Genomic DNA, 20,516 nt, shown 5'->3' with positions numbered 1-20,516 from the left:
CACACAAAGGGTCTTTCTCCAGTGTGGGTACGCTGGTGTTTCTTCAGGGTACCTAGCTGACTGAAACTCTTGTCACACTGTTTACAGATGAAGGGTTTTTCTCCAGTGTGGACACGCTGGTGTGTCTTCAGGTCACCTAAGTCACTGAAACTCTTGTCACACTGTTTACACACAAAGGGTTTTTCTCCAGTGTGGACACGCTGGTGTGTCTTCAGGTGACCTAGCTGACTGAAACCCTTGTCACATTGTTTACACACAAAGGGTTTTTCTCCAGTGTGGGTACGATGGTGTGTCTTTAGGGTACCTAACTCACTGAAACTCTTGTCACACTGTTTACACACAAAGGGTTTTTCTCCAGTGTGGATTGATTGATTGATTGATTGAAGGCTTTATTAGAAGTTTGCATAGGAAAATGTACAGATTCATGACGGTACAGTTCACTGGTACAAGGTCTACTAAAAGGAGATCCATGAAAAGACTAAGCTTATTTCAACAGGAAACCATTAAAGTATCTCATATAACATTGAATGACAGACAAATAGAACACAGTACTATGCAGTAGATATGTAAAGAAAAAAAGAAAACAGTAGGTCTATACAATCAGTAAGTACAGTATATACAATATATACAAGGAAGGGGCAGTTAACAGTAAGTCTAAACAATCAGTATGTACAGTATATACAAGGAAGGGGCAGGGAGGGTAGGGTTGGGCTAGGTTTTTACCAGTTGTGAACGGCTGCTGCCTGTAAGTGGTTTTTTAGGGCAATTTTAAAGGATGCTAGTGATCCACACTCCTTTATGGCCTTCGGTAAGGCATTCCACATTTTTGTGGTGTAGCAGAAAAACGAGTTCGACCCTTTCTTTGAGTTGACTCTGGGTTGAACGTGATCTGTGGCACTGCCTCTGGTGTTGTAATTATGGACATCCTTAACGTTCATAAAGTATTTTGACAGGTACTTGGGTATCATAGTGGTGTAGTGTATCTTGTACACCAGGCCCATTGCAAGTTGCTGTACTCTGTCATCTACTCTGAGCCACCCCACTCTTAACTGGTGGGTAGCGGTGAGGTGAGTCTGATTGGGAAGGTTAAGCAGGACCCTAATTAGTTTATTTTGGGCTGTTTGGAGTTTAGTTTTTAGGGCTTGTGGGGCGTCACGATACCATACGTGGACTCCATAGTCAAAGAGGGGCTGGATTATTGCACCAGCTATGGTCTTCAGTGTGTTGAAGTTGACCATTGGGGCGATCCTCTGTAGGAAACGAGTTCGTTGGTTGATTTTTTGTATTACTTTTGAAGTCATCTTTTCGCTGGAAAGATTAGCTTCAAGGATACATCCTAAGTAGGAGATTTCGTTTTTTCGTGTTATGACCTTGTCACCCACTTTGATTGTGAAGTTCTCTACCTTTTTGAGGTTATGATTTGATCCAAAGAGGATGGACTCGGTTTTGCCCAGGTGAATTGATAATTTGTTGTCGTTAAGCCATGTGCAGATCTTACTCAGTTCAGAGTTAAGTGTCTTTTCAACCTGCAAGTGGTCCTTGCCCGAGACTAGGAGAGCCGAGTCATCCGCGAACAGGAACAGGTTGCAGTCGCAAGCAGATGCCATGTCGTTCACGTATATTAGGAACAACAGAGGTCCCAGTATGCTACCTTGGGGAACTCCACAGCTTACTGGGAGGGGGGGGGATAGGGTACCGTTAATCTCCACCACCTGTTCCCTCCCCACCAGGTAAGATTGCATCCAGCTCACTGCTGCGCTGTCAAGACCGATGGCTTTTAGTTTCTCAATCAGAATAGCATGATCCACGGTGTCAAATGCCTTCTGGAGGTCCATCATGACCATGCCACTATACTTGCCCTGATCCGCTTCACGTTTGATTTGGTCAGTCAAATAGAGAAGGCATGTGTCAGTGGAATGGGATTTTCTGAATCCAGATTGGAACTCGTAAATCAGATTATTCTCATCGAGATATCTTGCAATCTGTTCGTAGACTATTTTCTCCATGACTTTGGATATGGAGCTAAGAATGGAAACGGGGCGGTAGTTTCCAGGGTCTAGTTTGCTACCTTTTTTATGCAGGGGGATTACTTTTGCTAGTTTGAAGTCCTGGGGGACATGACCCTGTTCGATGGAAAGGTTAATTATGTGGGTAATGATTGGAGCAATGGTGGCGGCTGAATCTCTGAGAAATCTAGCTGGGATTTTATCAAGGCCAGTGGCCTTGTGTTGAGGTAGGGCGCTCAATTTTTTAAACACTTCATCAGTTGTCACTGTGGAAAGTTTAAAGCTGTCTTTACTGACGCCCAGTTTTTTGTAGAATGTATTAAAAAATTCTTCACCATACCGCCCAGATGGGGCGACCAGTCTTTTGACCAGTGAACGGGCTGTGGTGGTAAAGGTTTTGTTAAAATGGGTAGCCACTTCACCTTTGTCAGAAATGAGAGCGGCGTCCGTTTTGATGTTTATGTTGTGGCATATGGTTTTTGATTTTAAGCCTAATTGGTTGTTAAGCAACTTCCATAGGTCTCGTGGGTTGTTTTTGTATTCATCGATTTTGTCGTCGATGTAGTTTTTTTTGGCGGATCTAACTAGGGCGGTTGTCTGGTTTCTAAGTCTCTTGCATTGAGCAGTAAGATGCTCAATTTGTTTTTTGAGGTCATGGTTGAATTTTTTCTTGAGCTTTTTGCAGCACGCTGGTGTGTCTTCAGGTTACCTAAGCGGTTACCTAAGCCACTGAAACTCTTGTCACACTGTTTACACACAAAAGGTTTTTCTCCAGTGTGGGTACGCTGGTGACCTAGCTGAATAGAACTCTTGTCACACTGTTCACAGTGGAAGGGGTTTTCTCCACTGTGGACATGCTGGTGTTTCTTCAGAGTCGATACCTCAATGAAGCTCTTCTCACATATGAGGTTTTCCTTCTTGTGTAAGTTATCAGATGTTTCTGTACTTCTCCTGGCTGAGATGAAGTCCTCACAAGATCTTGGTTGGTCTGTGTCTCCTCGTTTCTGACTGGTTACAAAGGAAGATGAGGGGAGCTGTCCATTGCTCATCATTTGACAGTAGAGGTTGTTGTGGCTCCTCATGTCTTCATGGAGGAGAACCTGAGATGTGAAGGCATATGGAAACTCAGAAGATTAGTCCATGGACACCACTGCTGGTACTTTCACTGGTAATTGGAAGGCGTTCTCTGTCTATTGCAGGCTGGAAAGATTTGGTTTTGATATTCTCTGTCAATCCCTCAAGTCTCTTTTATATATTGCTGCCTCACTCTGTTAAAACACTCTCTTGGTGGTTCCCAGACTAAATGCGATGTTTAAAAATTGCATCACATCTTATTTAGGCTGACCAGAGATCTGGTCTGACACAAACCGTTGACAGCATTCCTAACAACACCGATTTACACAGACACAATTGCCATTCATCCATCAGTGACTTTGGCTTTGTATGGCATTGTTTGTCTGCACACATTTCTCGCTAAAAAAATATATGATGATAACCGTTACTCAGACGGATGGAGGTTTGCGCCCGTTTTTCCCGTTTTATAGTACTATATTATAGTGTCACATGAAACTTGACCAATAATGGAAATTGGCCCTTTTATTCATGGGTTGCATTTGTAGTCTTACACCAGCCATGTTGAATACCAACACAGGTGTTCTGATTGGCGCAGAACATTTGGAGTGACAACACAGTTCTATGCCAATCGGACAAATTGAAACCTTGTCATGAACTGTCATGTTTAATTTCGTTGAACCTTTATGTTGTAGTATTCTCCTAGTGTTTCCTGTTTTCTGCCCAGTTATTGTTTCCTGTCTTGTCTTACCTACCTGTGATTGTTAGTTTTCTCCTCCTGTGTCCTGTTAGTCTCCCAGCCAATCCCTGTGTTGATTGTTTTTGAGTTCACCTGTGTCTTGTTAGTCCTGTGTCTATTTAAGTCCTGTGTTTGAGTTTGCCCCTTGCCAGTTTATTAGTATTTGTCACTCTGTGAGTATGTTCTGTTCCTGCATGTATCTGAATGTATCAGTGTAGTTTAGTTCTCCTTGCAGTCTGCTTCCTTGTTTTCCTGTATTCATTAAAACCCTTGCATTAAGACTTTTCTGCCTCTGTTTGACCGTATCTGCACCTGGGTCCAAAAAATCCCCTCACACCCTGACAGAATAAACTGGCCAAAAATCCAGCAGAACGACAACTTTTTCAGAGGAAGGTAGAGGATTTTGAATCGGCAGTTACTTGCCTAATTAACTCCAACTCCAGTAAGCATGCTGAACTCATGGGGAAGATTTCAGAACAGCAGCTCTGGCTCAAGGAGATGCCATGGATCAGCCATTTTGTCCCTCACCTCACAGTTGTCTGGGAAAGGCTAAATAATTTTCTTCAGTCCAGTCCTGCTTCTCAACCTGCTCCTCAAATTAATATTGGGGCCTTGCACCTTCAACCTGCCTGTTCTAAGCCTAACCCCCCAAAGACTATGGGCCTGCTGAATTACTTTTGTAGCCAGGTTAAAATACCCAGCTACACTGACCCGAGTCAGAACCAAGATCCATACTTCGGCACCAGCTAGGTCCTCGTGTGGCTGTTGCCAAAAACATTGCTTTGGGTCGTGTTACAACTTCAACCAGTGCCCAGTCTAAGCCTCGCAGGAGGTCTGGCCGCCGCCGTTCCCATCGTCACCGGCGCACTCCAATTGCCACTGACACAGAGACACCAGCGCCCAGCGATGAGGAGACCCCACTTCCCAGTGATACTGAGTCCTGGACGGAGAGCGACCCAGAGCCTCCCTACGCCCTACTGCCTGTGCCACCCAGCGCCCCAGAGCCTGTGCCACCCAGCGCCCCAGAGCCTGAGCCACCCAGCTCCCCTGAGCCTGTGCCACCCAGCACCCCTGTGCCACCCAGTGCCCCTGAGCCACCCAGCGCCCCTGAGCCATCCAGCGCCCCAGAGCCTGAGCCACCCAGCGCCCCTGAGCCATCCAGTGCCCCAGAGCCTGTGCCACCCAGTGCTCCAGAGCTCATTGCCCCAGAGTCTCTGCCACTCAGCGCTCCAGAGCCTGTGCCATCAGCGCCCCAGAGCATGTGCCACCCAGCGCCGCAGAGCCCAGTGCCCCAAAGCTCAGCGCCCCAGAGTTTTTGCTATCTAGGCAATAAATAGGCAACCACACTTGCAATTTCCAATTGCATCTTTCTCGTTTATATTTAGATTATTATGTGTTTGGCGGCATAAACGTTCTGTGAGGTTTGACCAATCGCAAATCCCATTGGATGACGTCAGCGCAGACGCACGGACGTGGATGACGTCAGTGCAGACACATCGACGTAGATTTCCCTAATTTATAGATATAGATAGATACCAGTGTTCATATTGTGCAAGTGCAGACAGTGTGTGCGGGTCATTTAGTTTTTCTATACGTTGATCCCTGCCTACGCACCTGTCTCTGAGGTCATCAGGTGTTTCTTTGTTTCTTTCCTATCCTTCTCTTTGATCCTAAAAGCTTCCGTTAAACTCTCCATAGAGAGACGCTATCGTTGTATATTTTGCTCACATTACCTCTCAGCACAGGGAAATGTGAGGCGTACAGTAGGTGTCTTTGGAACACTTGGAGACCATAATGTGCATGTGTAGCTGGCTCACTACTGTGTTGTTCCATTGCAGGCTGATATTTAGGCACATTCAAAAGTTTTGTGATGTCAATCAAAAAATGCCACATCTGTCAGCCAGGCAGCTCCCACTGGCTGTCAATTTTCATCTCCCCCATGAGAGAGAAAAAGTGTTTCCATGCAGGTCTCCGACTGAGCCATCTAACTGTCTGTGGTAAATCACATCTCCATGGTAGTCCGCCTCTACTGTAGAGGAGAACCCGCTGATTGGTGCTGAAACCACTGGTGGAAAAAGTACACATTTTTAATGTAGAAGTACTCTTTTACAAGTAGAAGTCCGGAATTAAAACATTACTGGAGTAAAAGTACAAAAGTATTGGTATCAAAATGTACTTAAAGTACCAAAAGTAAGAGTACTTATTATGCAGTTTTCAAATGTATACAAATCTTTTGAAAATAGCAGATCTACAAGCTCAAAATGTGAGCTCAGATGGCCAGAATGTATATTGGGCTGAAGTGGTTAAATGGTAAATGGTGCATTTGTACCAAGGCGCTTTACAGAGATAGCCCATTACATTCACCCATTCACACACACATTCATACATCGATGACGGAGGAAACCATTCAAGCCACCAACCTGCTCACCGACACTCTTCAACACTAATTCTGGGGGAGCCCGGGATCGAACTGGGAACCCTTCGGGAACCCTGTTCTAATGACAGTTTCTCTACCCCTGAGTAAATGTACTTAGTTACTTTACACCACTGGCTGAAACTGGCACTGGTGCAGGCATTTAGCGCAAATTAAGTTAACAGTCTTTACCACAGCTTGTTTAACTTTGTGACATTTAGCACATTGTTGTTGTCAAATTATGCAGTGGAGTTACTAGCATTTGTGCCCCCATGCTTGATGACTTGCTTGCATATCAGGCTAAACCGCTTCATTCATCAACATTCTGTTCTGCTCAGTCTCAGTTGTAATTGTAGTGATCCGCTCTTGTCTGGTCCTTATCTAAAACATAATTGCTATCTGAGTATACAGTATTTCTTCAGTTCTCTGTATCACTGCCATGATGTTGCAACCAAGGCAAACATTTGTAATCTCCTACTTCTTTTCAGGGTTATGTTATCCACCATCTTCATTACATAGTCTTTAACAAACTCACCCAATGCAAAATCTTTAGCCACTACAGTAACTTCATAACTTGATCTTTTGTTTTCCACATGACAAAAAACTAAACAAAACACACACTTCTAGAAGTTGAAGGCAAGTTGTCGTCAAGGTCGAAATGTGAAAGAACGGATTTTCATGCAGAACAGAAAGAAGAATAAAAACCTCATTGCAACATGTGTGAACTTGTAGAGCTGATATTTTCACCCCAGAAGGGTGACGCTAGGGTTCAAGTGGTTCAGTTTTAGTGCAATAATGGCTTGGACATGCAGTGCCAATAGTTAGTTACAGTAGTAGTTATTCTGTCTTTCATTTTCTCAGTTAGTGACTACATACATTCCTTTTGCTATCCTTGACCCTTTCAGGGGTTCAACATCAAAGACTCAACTGAAACACTTTCTGGGACAGATTATTTATGCTTTTGGGCACACCGTTTTACACGCAGTGTTAATACTGGTGAATATGCAGTGCTTGAACCAAAATAAAAAACATTTGAACCGGTTATAGAGTTATAAATCTGAGGCAGTGGTAACGGCTTTTCTTTCTCGGTCCATTGACTTTAGTTGTGTTTGGCCCCTTGAATCTGATTTTGATTCCATCAATAAGAACATTAGCATGTTTGTAGCTGAAAACATGTCCTTTTTTGCATTGGTTTTCAGTAGCAAAGTTTAAGAACAGTGCGCAAAGAAATGATCTACATAAAGGCATGGCAAGGGCTCCCAGTCCCACCCCAATGTACAGCAGTTTACACTCCGATACAGTGGATAATACAATGCCAACCAGCTGTAAAGGAAGTTTGCTCAGTGCATAAAATTATCTCACATCAACTGAAGACTTGTTTGTCTCAATAGATTACATCACTGGAAAAACAGGCCCTATTTATTTACCTACGATCACGCCTACTCTGGTTGCAGCTAATGCTTTATGGGAAGGATCCAAATGTCCTGGATAGCATCCATTGGGGGCGTACATAACCAAGGCTTTTATGAAGAAGGAACAGAACTGTTCTGCGCCATGGGCATGCGCCGTTGGTGCACCTGGGAGGCAAACTTTAGCCAGATGAGTCAAAGTCAATGAGAGCCAGGGTTTGGGATAGTGCAACCTTTGTCAGAAAATCGATTCAGGAAAATAAAAGACATCACACATTGTTTTCTGATTAGCACGCTATACATTTTTATTGAGGTATCAATAAGCACAGAAAATGTTTCTGGCTTGGCATCACGAGGATTGGTTGACAGACCAGTCAGATAACAGCACATACTGTACTTGCTACACAATCAGAAACCTAACATCTGCTCTTTAGATACCTCAATAAAATGATATGGTGTGCAGTGTGCACACAGAAAGGCAGCAGGAAACAGTGTGTGTTATGTCTTCTTTTATTTTCCCTAAAACGATTATTTTACAAAGGTTGCAATCATACAAAAATGTCCACCTGGCTTTCATTCACTTCAATGTATATTCATTCCATCAAAGCTTCAGCTCCAGTTTTCCTCCCAGTGCAGAAGATCTGCCAGCAGGAGGCTGGAGCTGCCAGACCAAGAAAGTGACATATATGTCCTTTTCCTCATTGCCTTACAAACAAAGCCGGGAAGTATTAAGTCACCCAGGATGTTTGTGTACTCTGTTTTCGATACATTTTGAGTACTTGGCAACTATTTAATGGAGTACAGTCATCATTTCAGTACACTGACAGTACAAACATGTGCTCACATTCTTAGCTTAACCCAGGCAGTGTACTGTAAAGGTGGAATTTGCTGGATTTGCTGTGTAGGTACGACCAGGTGGTTTAACCTGGCATCTATTCTGGGCGTGTCATTACTTCTCAGTGAGACGGAAAATCAGCATCACCAGCAGGCCCCGAGGACCAAGGCTGGAAACCAATGGAATGGCTTCTGAATAATGGTACTTACCATGCTAGAGAAGATTCCTGGTTTTCTCTCATGGCGACATCACAGATCAGAAGCTTGGCTCTCTGATTTCTGGCTCTGTGAGTCACCCGTGTTGCCAAAATCTGGACCGAGATCACAAAGAATTGTTCTAACAGTGATTTTGGAGTGTTTTTCTCGCTTTTACGTTTCCACCGAGCGAGGACTGCTGCACACTTTGATCTATCCCAGATGTGGAAACATGAGATGAGGATGAAAAAGGATAGAGAGAGAGAGAGAGAGAGAGAAAAAGAGAGAGAAAGTCACATTTGTGAGTAACACAGGATGTGATGTAAGTATCCCATGTTGTATTACACGGGGGCGAGTGCCTGTATATAAACCAGTCTTGGATGTTAGAGGATAGAGGGCATGATGAGAGAATTTGTGTGGCACAGAGGTTATCAAGTGGGTATCATTAGTCTTTAGTTCACCTTTCAATGCAGTGTCGCAGCCTAATCTGAGTCCCTTTATTCCCACCAACACCACGTCTATATTGGGATTACAGCAGTATACATTGCTCTCAGGGTTGTGTGCCCAATCCCCGTCTGAGTCATACCAAATATTGTAAAAAAACATTTTTTACCAAATGCCTCACTGCTTGGAGCTCAACATCAAGGGCTGGATTGGGGCATGCTAGCGTCATGTCCAGGGGTGCACTGTAGCAGGAAGCTGCCTCACGCCAATTAAACAGGAGATAGGCACCTGTTTCCTTATGGTTCTGGAAACGTTGACTCCTATACAGCTGCTCACTTTACCTCAGTGGTTCCCAAACCTTTCAGCTTGAGAAAGAAAAAAGATACATTTGATGTCTCCCCGGGACCCGAACTTGTGAAAATAGCAGCTTGTACTATTTTCACTACTTCATATATAAAGGGTGTTTGGGAAACACTGATTTACAATGACCCATTACATCGCATCCGGTATTCAGCACCTGTACATTGGGGGAGACGGGCAAGTGAAACAAAAGAGTGTTAAACGGAAATGAGACCCCTGTGCCCTGTCATTTTCATCTAACAAGCCTGAAAAATTATGTTCAGAAATGAATAGACTGAAATAGAACAAGAAAAGAAAAACAGAATTCATATAAACTCTGCTCCCAGAACCTGCCGCTTTTTACTGTCGCTCATCCGTCCACAGAATCTGGGAGGATAGCTTTTAGTTTTTATGCTCCACCTGTGATGGATTCATGCACCACAAAGAGAAAAACTGAGGTCCTGCAGCTGTTTTGCTCGGGTTTTGTATCGATATGTAATTTGTGTGTTTGTATCGTATTTTAGGTTGTAATCCCTGAGATAAGGGGTTATCTCAGGGATTGGGACTCATCTGTATTAGATATATAAAAAAAACACACCCGTGTGAACTGAGCGGTGGTTTACCCATCCCCCCCCCCCCCCCCCCCCCGTGTGTGTGTGTGTGTGTGACTGTGTGTGCGTGTGTGTGTGTGCCTGGCCTGGCCTGAAAACAGCGCCCCTCCCTTAACATGTGTGGTCATAAAAGGTACTACACCACAGGCAGGCTACATACAGACAGACACACACCAGAGGCTACATACAGACAGACACACACACACACACACACACACACACACACACGGCCACGCTATGGAGACGGTGTGACCACCGCTCAAAAAAGAAAAATTGGATAGTGTAGCCTAAACAGGGAGAGAGAGACATGGGGGAGTGACACACAGCAAAGGTCGTCGGGCTCAGGAGTCGAACCCCCATTAGAACCTACTGTATGTGTGGTATGCAACTTAACCACTGGGCCTTCGGCGCCCCAATTCGGGGGGACCTTGACATGAAAAGGTTTGAGAACGACTGGTCCTAAACAACCCGTCGTCGCTTGAAGGGAGGCGTTCCAGGTTGAGTTCATTCCACTGGCGTCCCGGAGCGGAGCGTTGTGTGCTGACGTCATGCTGTTAGCTCATGTAATTGTCTCATGGAAATGTTGGAGGGCTGTTGTGCATCTGATGGGAATTGTTAAAGCCAGTGGTTTAATAAGCTCCACAGAACCACAGAGGAAAGGCTCTCGCTCTCTCTCTTTCTTCTTTACTTCTCTTCTTAGCTTTTGTCTCTGTCTGTCTGTCTTTCTGCCCTTCTGTCTCTATCTGTCTTTCCTCCTCTCTCTCTCTGTCTCTGTCCATCTCTCCCCCTCTCTCTTTCTTCTAGCTTTTGTCTCTATCTGTCTGTCTGTTGTCTGTCTGTCTGTCTCACCATGTTTTCTGTAATAACCTGCTCAGTCTTGCCCTTCCGGCCTCAGGTTGTCTCCGTCATGTCTGTCTCTGTGTGTTCTTTTCTCCACCCTTCTTCCTCGCTGGTCTTCGTCAGTAACAATATGCACATGTACATTCTTTAATTCATAAACGTTGTTAGCTCGTTCACTCTCTTTCTCTTCCTTCTCTGGTTTCTCCATCGTTTTCCAATAACAGACTTTACTCATATCTCTCTCTCTCTCTCTCTCTCTCTCTCTCTCTCTCTCTCTCTCTCTCTCTCTCTCCGTCTGAGAACTTTTCCTTCCTTCTGTCACTGTCTTACATATAAATCAAGGGTGCTTTTTACCATGAAAGTTGGAAAGAAATTAATACCAAAATAACAACATCAATGAACATGTCTGTCTGTCTGTCTGTCTGTCTGTCTGTCTGTCTGTCTGTCTGTCTGTCTGTCTGTCTGTCTGTCTGTTTGTCTTCCATTATTACAGCTGTTGCTCTGGCTTATATTGAAACGTAATAAAATATTCCTCCTTTAGCACAACAGAGAAGAAACATTCAGTGTAAGAGAGTGGATGTGAAGAGGAATCATTACTCTCATCAAAACTAGTAAAATAATAGATTGTGTTTACTACAGGTAGGGCCAAGAGATTACAGTTACTTATCTGTGCCGTTAGGTAGGGTTTAATGTAACAGATTAGAGTTGAAATAAACATCCAAGATGCTTGGCTTCAAGCTGAATTAGCAAGAGCTACTTTAAAGCTGTTGCGAGTTCCTCCTCTTGCTGGTAAATCCTTGGTGGCAGGATGGTCTGAGCATTTTACGAGTAGCAGCTGCAGGGTCATCAACTGGGAGCCGTCCTTCCTTGATGTTTTGCCCATTTGGTCCCAGAACTTCTCAGGGTGGTGGGGCAGCGGTCAGGGATGTCTTATCCCTCTGCTACTCCCTGCAGCTGGACTCGGCAGCTGGACTATGCATGGCAGGGATGTCCTATGTCTCCAGGTAGATAGGTATGGTCAGGAATAATGTAAAATATTAGTTGCCACTGTCTCTATGATGTTGGCAGATCTACAAGCAAACAACGCCTCGCGGTGCGAGGCATTGTGTGCTTGTAGATCGGCTGTTTTCACTAGTTTAAATCATTTTTAAAATGATAAATACAAAACAAACGGTTTTGGACATACAAGGTCTCCACCCGACAACGACGATTTATTAAGTACCGGTATAGGCATTTAGCAGATGCTCTTATCCAGTGTGACAAAGCCACAAAGTGCAGGATTAGAGTCATTGACACGAAACCTGGTCAGTGCTACAACGCAGTGCTACAACGCAACTACGATACCAGATAAAAATCCAATCTAAATGACAGCCATGGAAATGTTGTGGTCAAGAAACCAGAATGTCTGTCTAAATAACATATTTGATTGAGTAACCAACATATTGTTTCTGTCGAGTGGAAAACGTATGTACCGGTATGTCCAACACCGATATGAGGTTTCTGTTTGACAGCAATAATATATATTAGGGGTCTAACGTTACATTTTAACAACGATACGATATGCATCACGATACATGGATGATATTGGTTCATTCATGGCGATACAATACGATTCAATGATTTAAAATCGATATAGTAACTATTTAACAAAGAAATGAAATCTGTGTGAAACGTGTAAAAGATCTATTATTATGGAAGTAAACGCTGTGATTATCTAGCAAATACATGGACATTATATTTCAACACATATGGACAAACCCACCTTGACATGAACAGAGATTACACACATTTATCGATAGAACAAGAGTAGCTATATGGAATGGAAAGGTAATTAGACCCCTCTTTTTCATTTTCCCTCTTAAAATTGCCAAATACAAAGCATAAATACTTAGTTTCCATACAATTTTAGAAAGAAAGGTCATATGAGTCTTTGCTTTTTTGGGAATGTCTTTTGAAAAAGCAAATGATATAGTAGATCATAGCAAATTCAAATCTATTTTCCGATTCAGTTACTGTATTGTTACACCCCTAATATATATGCACATAAGAAAACAAAACAAAGCACTCAATAAAACAACTACTGATACATCTGCATAGTATGAAAGCCCATTTCCATGTTGTCTTAGAAAGAAAAATCATATGAGATACTTAAATTATTATGAGATACTAAATCATTATTATGAGAAAGTATGTCATTATTATGACTTAGGAATGTTTCCTCCTACGCCACATTGCCTCCATAACTGTGTAGCATCTATAAAAGTACAAATAAAAGTGACAAGAAGTGACACAAAGAGTTTTAGTGATATAGTTAGTGGGTGTAATAGATACAGTTACAGTTAATTCTCTCTCTATGCAGGTAGAGCCTTGACCAATGTTCTAGATTAGAGCAGTGTTTACCAAACATTTTAGCCCGTGACCAAAAGAGAAATTAGACATTTGCCCGGGACTCAAACTAGTGAAAACAGAAGATCTACAAGCTCACAACGCCTCGCTTCACGCCACGTTGTGTGCTTGTAGATCAGCTATTTTCACTGCTTCTTAAACATTTGTTGTCTAATTTATGGAATTTCTTACATTTTTCATTGATTTCTTCATGAAATTACTGAAAAGAAAATCATTGAATTTGTGTTTTAATTCATGACATTTTTTTGGGAATGTATTTTGAAAATGTTTTGAAATAATAACAATTAAAAACAAAATGTAGGAAACAAAAAATTAAGGGACCCATAAAAATGTGTCCGCGACCCACGAATGGGTCCCAGACCCAGTGCTTGGGAATCATTGGATTAGAGTAATACAGTTACAGATACCTCGCTCTCTATGCAGGTGGGGCCATGATCAGTGTAAAAGTTTAGCCCATTTAGACCTGGAACAACTTTCACCATTGGGGCGGCATAGCTCAGGGGTAGAGAAACTTAGAGCACGAAGGTTTCCCGAAGGGTTCCCAGTTCGAATCCGGGCTCCCCCTGAGCTAATGTCGAAGAGTCCTTGAGCAAGACTCTGAACCCCTAATTGCTCCTGTTGAGTAGGTTGGTGCCTTGCATGGTTTCCTCCGCCACCGGTGTGTGAATGGGTGGATGTAATGCACAATCTATGTAAAGCGCCTTGGATAAAAGCGCTATATAAATGCACCATTTACCATTATTTTATGCTTTAACTATTAAAAAATAGCAGATCTACAAGCTCACAGCGCGGTACCGCGCTGTGAGCTTGTAGATCTGCTTTTTGTTTAATCTTTGAATATATCTTTTTCAAAGTGAACATTTGTAACTCAAATATTTGCTTCTGGGGGGTCCCTGATACATAATATTTCGAAATGGGGGTTGGCCGGCCAAATTACATATAATTATAGGGGTCCTTGACATGGAAATGTTTGAGAACCACTGGCATACAGTAGAAACGTGTTTTTCAAAAACCTTGATTTAGAAGACATTTATAGAATCAGGTCAAAATAAAATATTCAAACATTTACTTCTCTTTCCAGGCAGGTATGATCAGGACGGGTAAAGAGGAGTTCTTCATCGAGCCGTTGGAGCATGGGGTGAGCAGAGGAGAGGAGGAGGAAGAGGGGGAGGGAGGAAGAGGAGGAGGCGGACGAGAGCACATCATATATCGCTCCTCCGCTGTCATCAAGAAACCACCCACTGTCAATCAAACCCAAGCTGTCAATCAAACCGACGACTACTATCTGCAAGGTGAGGTGTGCACACACGCATGCACGCACGCACACACACACACACACACACACACAAACTTGCAAAGTCTTGCAATGCGATGCATTTCAATCAGGTGTAACTCTCAACACCTAAATGTTTTTTCTGTTTGCTGCATGATTAACACTTAAGTTGCAATGATTTTTTTCTCTTCAATGTCCCGTGATGCCATTGTCTCCATAGACTTCCATGTAATTTATAGTGCACGGATCGTGCACGCCCATGCCTTGATGATGCACCACGTGTGTGCACACTGTTCACAGCTTTCAAACAAAAAAATCAGCTTGGAAATCCGTTCAGGCATTCATGATTAACCAGCCATTATGTTTTCTTCAGATGTAAACAAACATGGCTGCCATGTTTGAAAGAATGGGTTGGTATGGGGGTTAAACATGCAATTTCGCGTTTCGCGATCATGCCTAATACATTTCTGGAGGTCCAAAAAACATTTTTGAAAACAAAAATCTTATTTTGTCTTCAAAAACGGCCCAAACTCGGGAAACTCGGGGTTGGCACAGGGGTGGTACCTTTTCAAACTCGGGAAACTCGGGGTTGGCACCAGATGTGTTAAAACACATTGGATTTGGGGTGCAATGTAGTGCGGAATCCTCACTGCGGATCCGAAAAGGAGTCAATGAGTTTTTACCACATGCGAAAAGACTTTGGAGCAGGTGTGCATGCGGTCATAGAGAATCATTGGTTCTTAAAAAAAAGAAATTGTCATTTTTTTTTTCACGAAAAATCGCGCCCGTCTGCAAAGCCCTTAACCTGAGTCGTAGCAATTTGTATTGCTATAAAGGGTGTTTAATGGTGTCAATGGTATTGTGTATGGCTGCTACAGTAGACTACTGTACAGAAACAATGAAATCATACTTTTCCTGTGTGTGTGTGTGTGTGTGTGTGTGTGTGTGTGTGTGTGTGTGTGTGTGTGTGTGTGTGTGTGTGTGTGTGTGTGTGTGTGTGAATTATTAGGCACATTAGAGATGATGAGACCGCCCGGGGTACTTAGCAGTTCTTAAGGCGGTCAGCATTTTAATGTGCGTCTGTCTGTCTGTCTGTCTGTCTGTCTGTCTGTCTGTGTGTGTGTGTGTGTGTGTGTGTGTGTGTGTGTGTGTGGTACTGGGTGGGCGTTCCTGGCTTCATCTCACATCTGTTTCTACTCATACAGTATATTAGCTGAACTGACAGTAACCCCTGAAGTCACACACACACACACACGCGCACACACACACGCACACACACACACCACACACACACACACACACACACACACACACACACACACACACAGACACGCCTACTGTGCATGCATAGTACACATAAATCCATACTGTCATACACACAGATATGTATACAAATACATCAACACAAGTTACAACTCAATACTGTAACTACTAAACACTGAGGTCATATTATTCACACACAGATATACTGTACAGTGGGCACAGGTCACTGACCTCTCTGGCTAGCTTCATGCTTACTCTGCTTATTCCTTCATTTGTTTTTAAGATTTGTTTTTGGGCTTTTATGCCTTTATTTATAGGACAGTAGACTGACTGGAAACGGGTAGAGAGATGAGGAATGACACGCGGCAAAGGTCGCCAGGATCGGGACTCGAACCCGCGGCATGCTGTCAGGCATCAGAGCCTATGTGGTATATGACCGGTAGGCCAGCGGGCGCCCCTACTCTGATTATTCAAATCTCGCACTTGTAAGTCACTCTGGATAAGAGTGCTAAATGCCTACATTGTAAACTGTAGTAGGCGTAGGTTTGTTTGTGCTGTTTTCTCCACTGTTAAGCTGGTTGCACACTGCACTGCGTGTTTTCGTTGCGTTTTGGAAATCCGAAATCCGGAGGCCAGGGAGCTGCGAAAATCGGGAAAAAATCAACCCTGGTCCGAAAATAAATACGAAACGGGCGGCAGTGTGCAAACGTGATTGACATAACGTGAGGTTGACGCTCCGAAATTCACTCCGATATTCGGCCCGAAAAACGCAGCAGTGTGCAAAGACCTTTTAGTAGTCCATCACTGAATTTAGATTTTCCCAGATGCATCAGTACGGCGGAGATCTCTGATCGCATGGCTGCACTACTGCTGCAGCCGTACCAAGAACCTTGCAGGTCAATCTTTCCTACATGCTCACACAACTCTGTACACACACACACACACACACACACACACACACACACACACACACACACACACACACACACACACACACACACACATGCAGATTTCTTTTGGGTTGCCCTCGGTTCCCTCTTGCAGTTTGGGAGTGGCGTGCAGTGGCTCTAGGCTCTAGGGCTCCGGGGCTGGGTGGTGTTGGTGGTCACAGCTGATGTAACAGCAGTCACCCTCCTAAAACCAGGTCACATCTGGGATATAACACCAGTATGTCTTTTAAGTGTTTAGTCAGCCTGCAAGCCTGCTCTTTCTCTGGACTGTCAACCTGACCTCCCTAATTTTTGGGAATGTTATTATGGGGGAATATTTGCACCGTGCTATGTGTTGTGAGTTGATGGGCTACTTCCACACAACGTGCTTGTTAAGAGACGTTCGCTTATTATTAATACTGTTTTGGTTCCTTATGGATGGAGATAAAGAGGATGGGATAGACAGAAGAAGGGAAGGAGAGAAGACACTGGAAGGAAGGAAGGAAGGAAGGAAGGAAGGAAGGAAGGAAGGAAGGAAGGAAGGAAGGAAGGAAGGAAAGCAATAAGGAAAGAACGATCAAACAAAATGAACAAACAAGGGCGCCCGCTGGCCTAGCAGTCCAGGCTCTGATGCCTGTCAGCATGCCGTGGGTTTGAGTCCCGTTCATGATGACCTTTGTTGCGTGTCACTCCCCATCTCTCTCCCCCTTTCCTGTCAGTCTACTGTCCTATCAATAAAAGCCAAAAACACATCTTAAACAAAGGATGGACGGGCGGACAGAACGACCAACCGACCTACAGACGGACTGACTGACGAACAGAGGGACAAACTGACCGAAGGAAGAAGCGTTTTATTAGAATTCACCAGTGACTATAGAAACAGCAGCTAGTGTCAGGCAGCCAGGCAAGCACATGTTAGTTGTTAAGCCCCATCGCTGACTCCAGACCAGCAGATTGGCCCACAACTTGACTTTTGTCAAAACAAATGCATTGCAATGCGAGAAACGACACGTTGACTAAATTACTTTATCTTGGAGACAGAGTCATCCAGCTCCTTAACGTGTTTCAAATTAAGTCATCTGCGCAGCCCAAATCAGCTGCGGTGATGATACAACATGAGCTGCCTTGATGACAGAACAAAACAAGGTTGGAGCATGTTGTGTCTTTGCATGACTGAGATGATGACCTTTGTTAAATCTATGAAAAGACAAAAAGATTTGCACTGATGGCTAATTCACTTTTCTGTCTGTCTAGAACTCTGTTTGTCTGTCTGTCTGTCTGTCTGTCTGTCTGTCTGTCTGTCTGTCTGTCTCTAAATGTCTGATGTTGTATCACTTTCTGTCAGTATATTCTCCCCCCATTATTCCAGGAGACATGCCAGACATGAATGGAACACGCACCATGCTTTCACGCACGCACGCACGCACTCACGCACGCACGCACGCACGCACGCACGCACGCACGCACGCACGCACACACACACACACACACACACACACACACACACCTACCTACACACACACACACACACACACACACACACACACACACACACACACACACACACACACACACACACACACAATGATTTGGTGCAGAGGTTATGTGCTCAAGTTTGTGGAGACCTCAACTGGAATGCAGAATGAAATAGAGTGAGTAGAGAGAGACACAGAGAGAGACAGAGAGAGAGAGTCAGAGAGAGAGAGAGTCAGAGAGAAAAGGGGAGAGCAAAAGGGGAGGTAGAATGAGATATGTGGAGACGGCGCACACACGTGCGCGTGCGCGCGCGCACACACACACACACACACACACACACACACAGACAGAGCAGCCAAGAAGAGGGGCTTCGGCAGCCAGCTGTTGCTACGTGGCAGAAAGAAAGAGGAAAATATATATAGAGAGAGAGAAGAGGAGAGTCAAAACAGAACCAGAGAGCAGTGAAAACAGAGAACGGGGTGGTATTCACCAAGAACACTCACTACACTTATTATATTATCATACTTCCTTCCTTCCTCCCCGCTTCCTGTTCTTTCTGAAAACCTTTTTCTCTCACCATGGGAGGGTTCTCCACAGTGTTATCTGATATATAAACAAATATGTGTCCCTGATGTCATCGATAGAGGTTATGCGCATGCATAAAGTGAATGACAAATCGAGTGGCAAAGTGAGTGGCAAAGTGAGTTTAACGTTGTTTGATGTTGTTTAATGTTGTAGGCCTAGAATTATTGAATGCTTTAACCAGTGAAAAATAGCAGATATACAAGCTCACAGCGCGGCACCGAGTGCTGCGCTGCGAGCTTGTAGATCTGCTATTTTTTTTAAAGTGTGCAAATCTCAAAAACAAATGTATTTTTAAAGCGAACATTTGTAACTCAAATTTTGCTTCTGGGTGGTCACTGGAACTAAATATTTTGAGATGGGGGTCAGTGGCCAAATAAATATCAGTTTGGGGGTCCTTCACATGAAAAGGTTTGAGAACCACTGACATAGTAGTCTCTCAAGAACAGACTAACTGAGCTCCAGTTAAGTGAAAAGGACCTTTTCTTTGACGATGGCTAGCCAGATTGCTGACATAGAAACATAGGTTTTTCAAAAAACCTTTGAAGGATTTAAAAGACGGGGCGCCTGGTGGCCTAGTGGACCGGGCGCATACCATATAGGCATTGCCGTTTTGGCATCGGTGCCTGTCGGCGTCGCCGGTTCGATTCCCGATCAGGGCGACCTTTGCCGCGTGTCGCTCCCTGTCTCTCCCCCATTTCCTGTCGGTCTACTGTCCTATCCAATGAAGGCAAAAAGCCCAAAAATCTTAAAAAAAAGCTTTCTATGTGCTTTAGTTCTATATTTTTAGATTCTATGTGTTCTGAATGAATGAATGATTTTGTCTGGAGAGCCAAATTGTCATGTGAAGCATTCTGGACTGGACATGCACGGGACATGCACGGGACAGACAAAGCTATACCTTGGAAGCGGTTTTCACCGCTTCAAAAATATATACTATACTGTATACAGTCATTGTCATCTTTGTAGTGAGAACAGTTTGGGAGAGCAGAGAAGGGGACATCTGGTATTTGCTGTAGCGCCGCTGGGCAGGGACTCGCATCCGTTATCTGTGGAGGTGCTGTGAATTATGGGAAATGGTCCAGCTCGCCGCGCGTTGCTGTGAACCCGGTGAGGTCAGGCCAGTCATACAGGAGGCTTCATTAGAGACCAGCGTCTAGAACCTGGCGGTGGCTCAGAGAAATGTCCTGCTACCTGCACATGCTTCTATTAATAGTCTACACCCTGTCTCTTTCACTTTCTCATTGCATTTCTCTCTCTCTCTCTCTCTCTCTCGCTCTCTTTCTGTCCGTCTGTCTCTCTCTCGTTCTCCCCTTGGCCTATTGACGACTCAGCTGTTTTTAAACACAGTGTCAGCTGTGAGTTTTAAACTCTGTGTGTGCTTGCGTGCGTGCATCAGTGCTTGCGTGCATCAGTGCCTGCGTGCATCAGCGCATACAGTACGTGCTTGTGTGTGTGTGTGTGTGTGTGTGTGTGTGTGTGTGTGTGTGTGTGTGTGTGTGTGTGTGTGTGTGTGTGTGTGTGTGTGTGTGTGTGTGTGTGTGTGTGTGTGTGTGTGTGTGCGTGCGTGCATCCGTACGTACATTACAGTATGTGTGCTTTTGTGTGTGCTTAATGAACAGGGTACACATGAGGACATATTTGTGTACACTGGCCTTAACACAACACAAGTTAACATTGTTGTTA

General features: G+C 44.0%; 1 protein-coding gene across 1 annotated transcript in view; it reads left to right on the top strand.

The window, feature by feature from the left end:
* Window positions 1-20,516, top strand: part of LOC308304453 (A disintegrin and metalloproteinase with thrombospondin motifs 2-like) — a 60,099-nt gene that overhangs the window by 12,043 nt on the left and 27,540 nt on the right. The window contains exon 2 of the mRNA XM_080749053.1: window positions 14,389-14,599. Within this exon, the coding sequence (XP_080605179.1) occupies window positions 14,389-14,599 (211 nt within the window). The remainder of the gene's footprint in view (window positions 1-14,388; window positions 14,600-20,516) is intronic.

Source organism: Nannobrachium achirus (assembly GCF_963921795.1).
Source record: "Nannobrachium achirus genome assembly, chromosome: 19".
Taxonomy (NCBI): Eukaryota; Metazoa; Chordata; class Actinopteri; order Myctophiformes; family Myctophidae; genus Nannobrachium; species Nannobrachium achirus.
The sequence above is the reverse complement of the archived record's forward strand: the minus strand, read 5'-3'. Positions and strand labels throughout refer to the sequence as shown.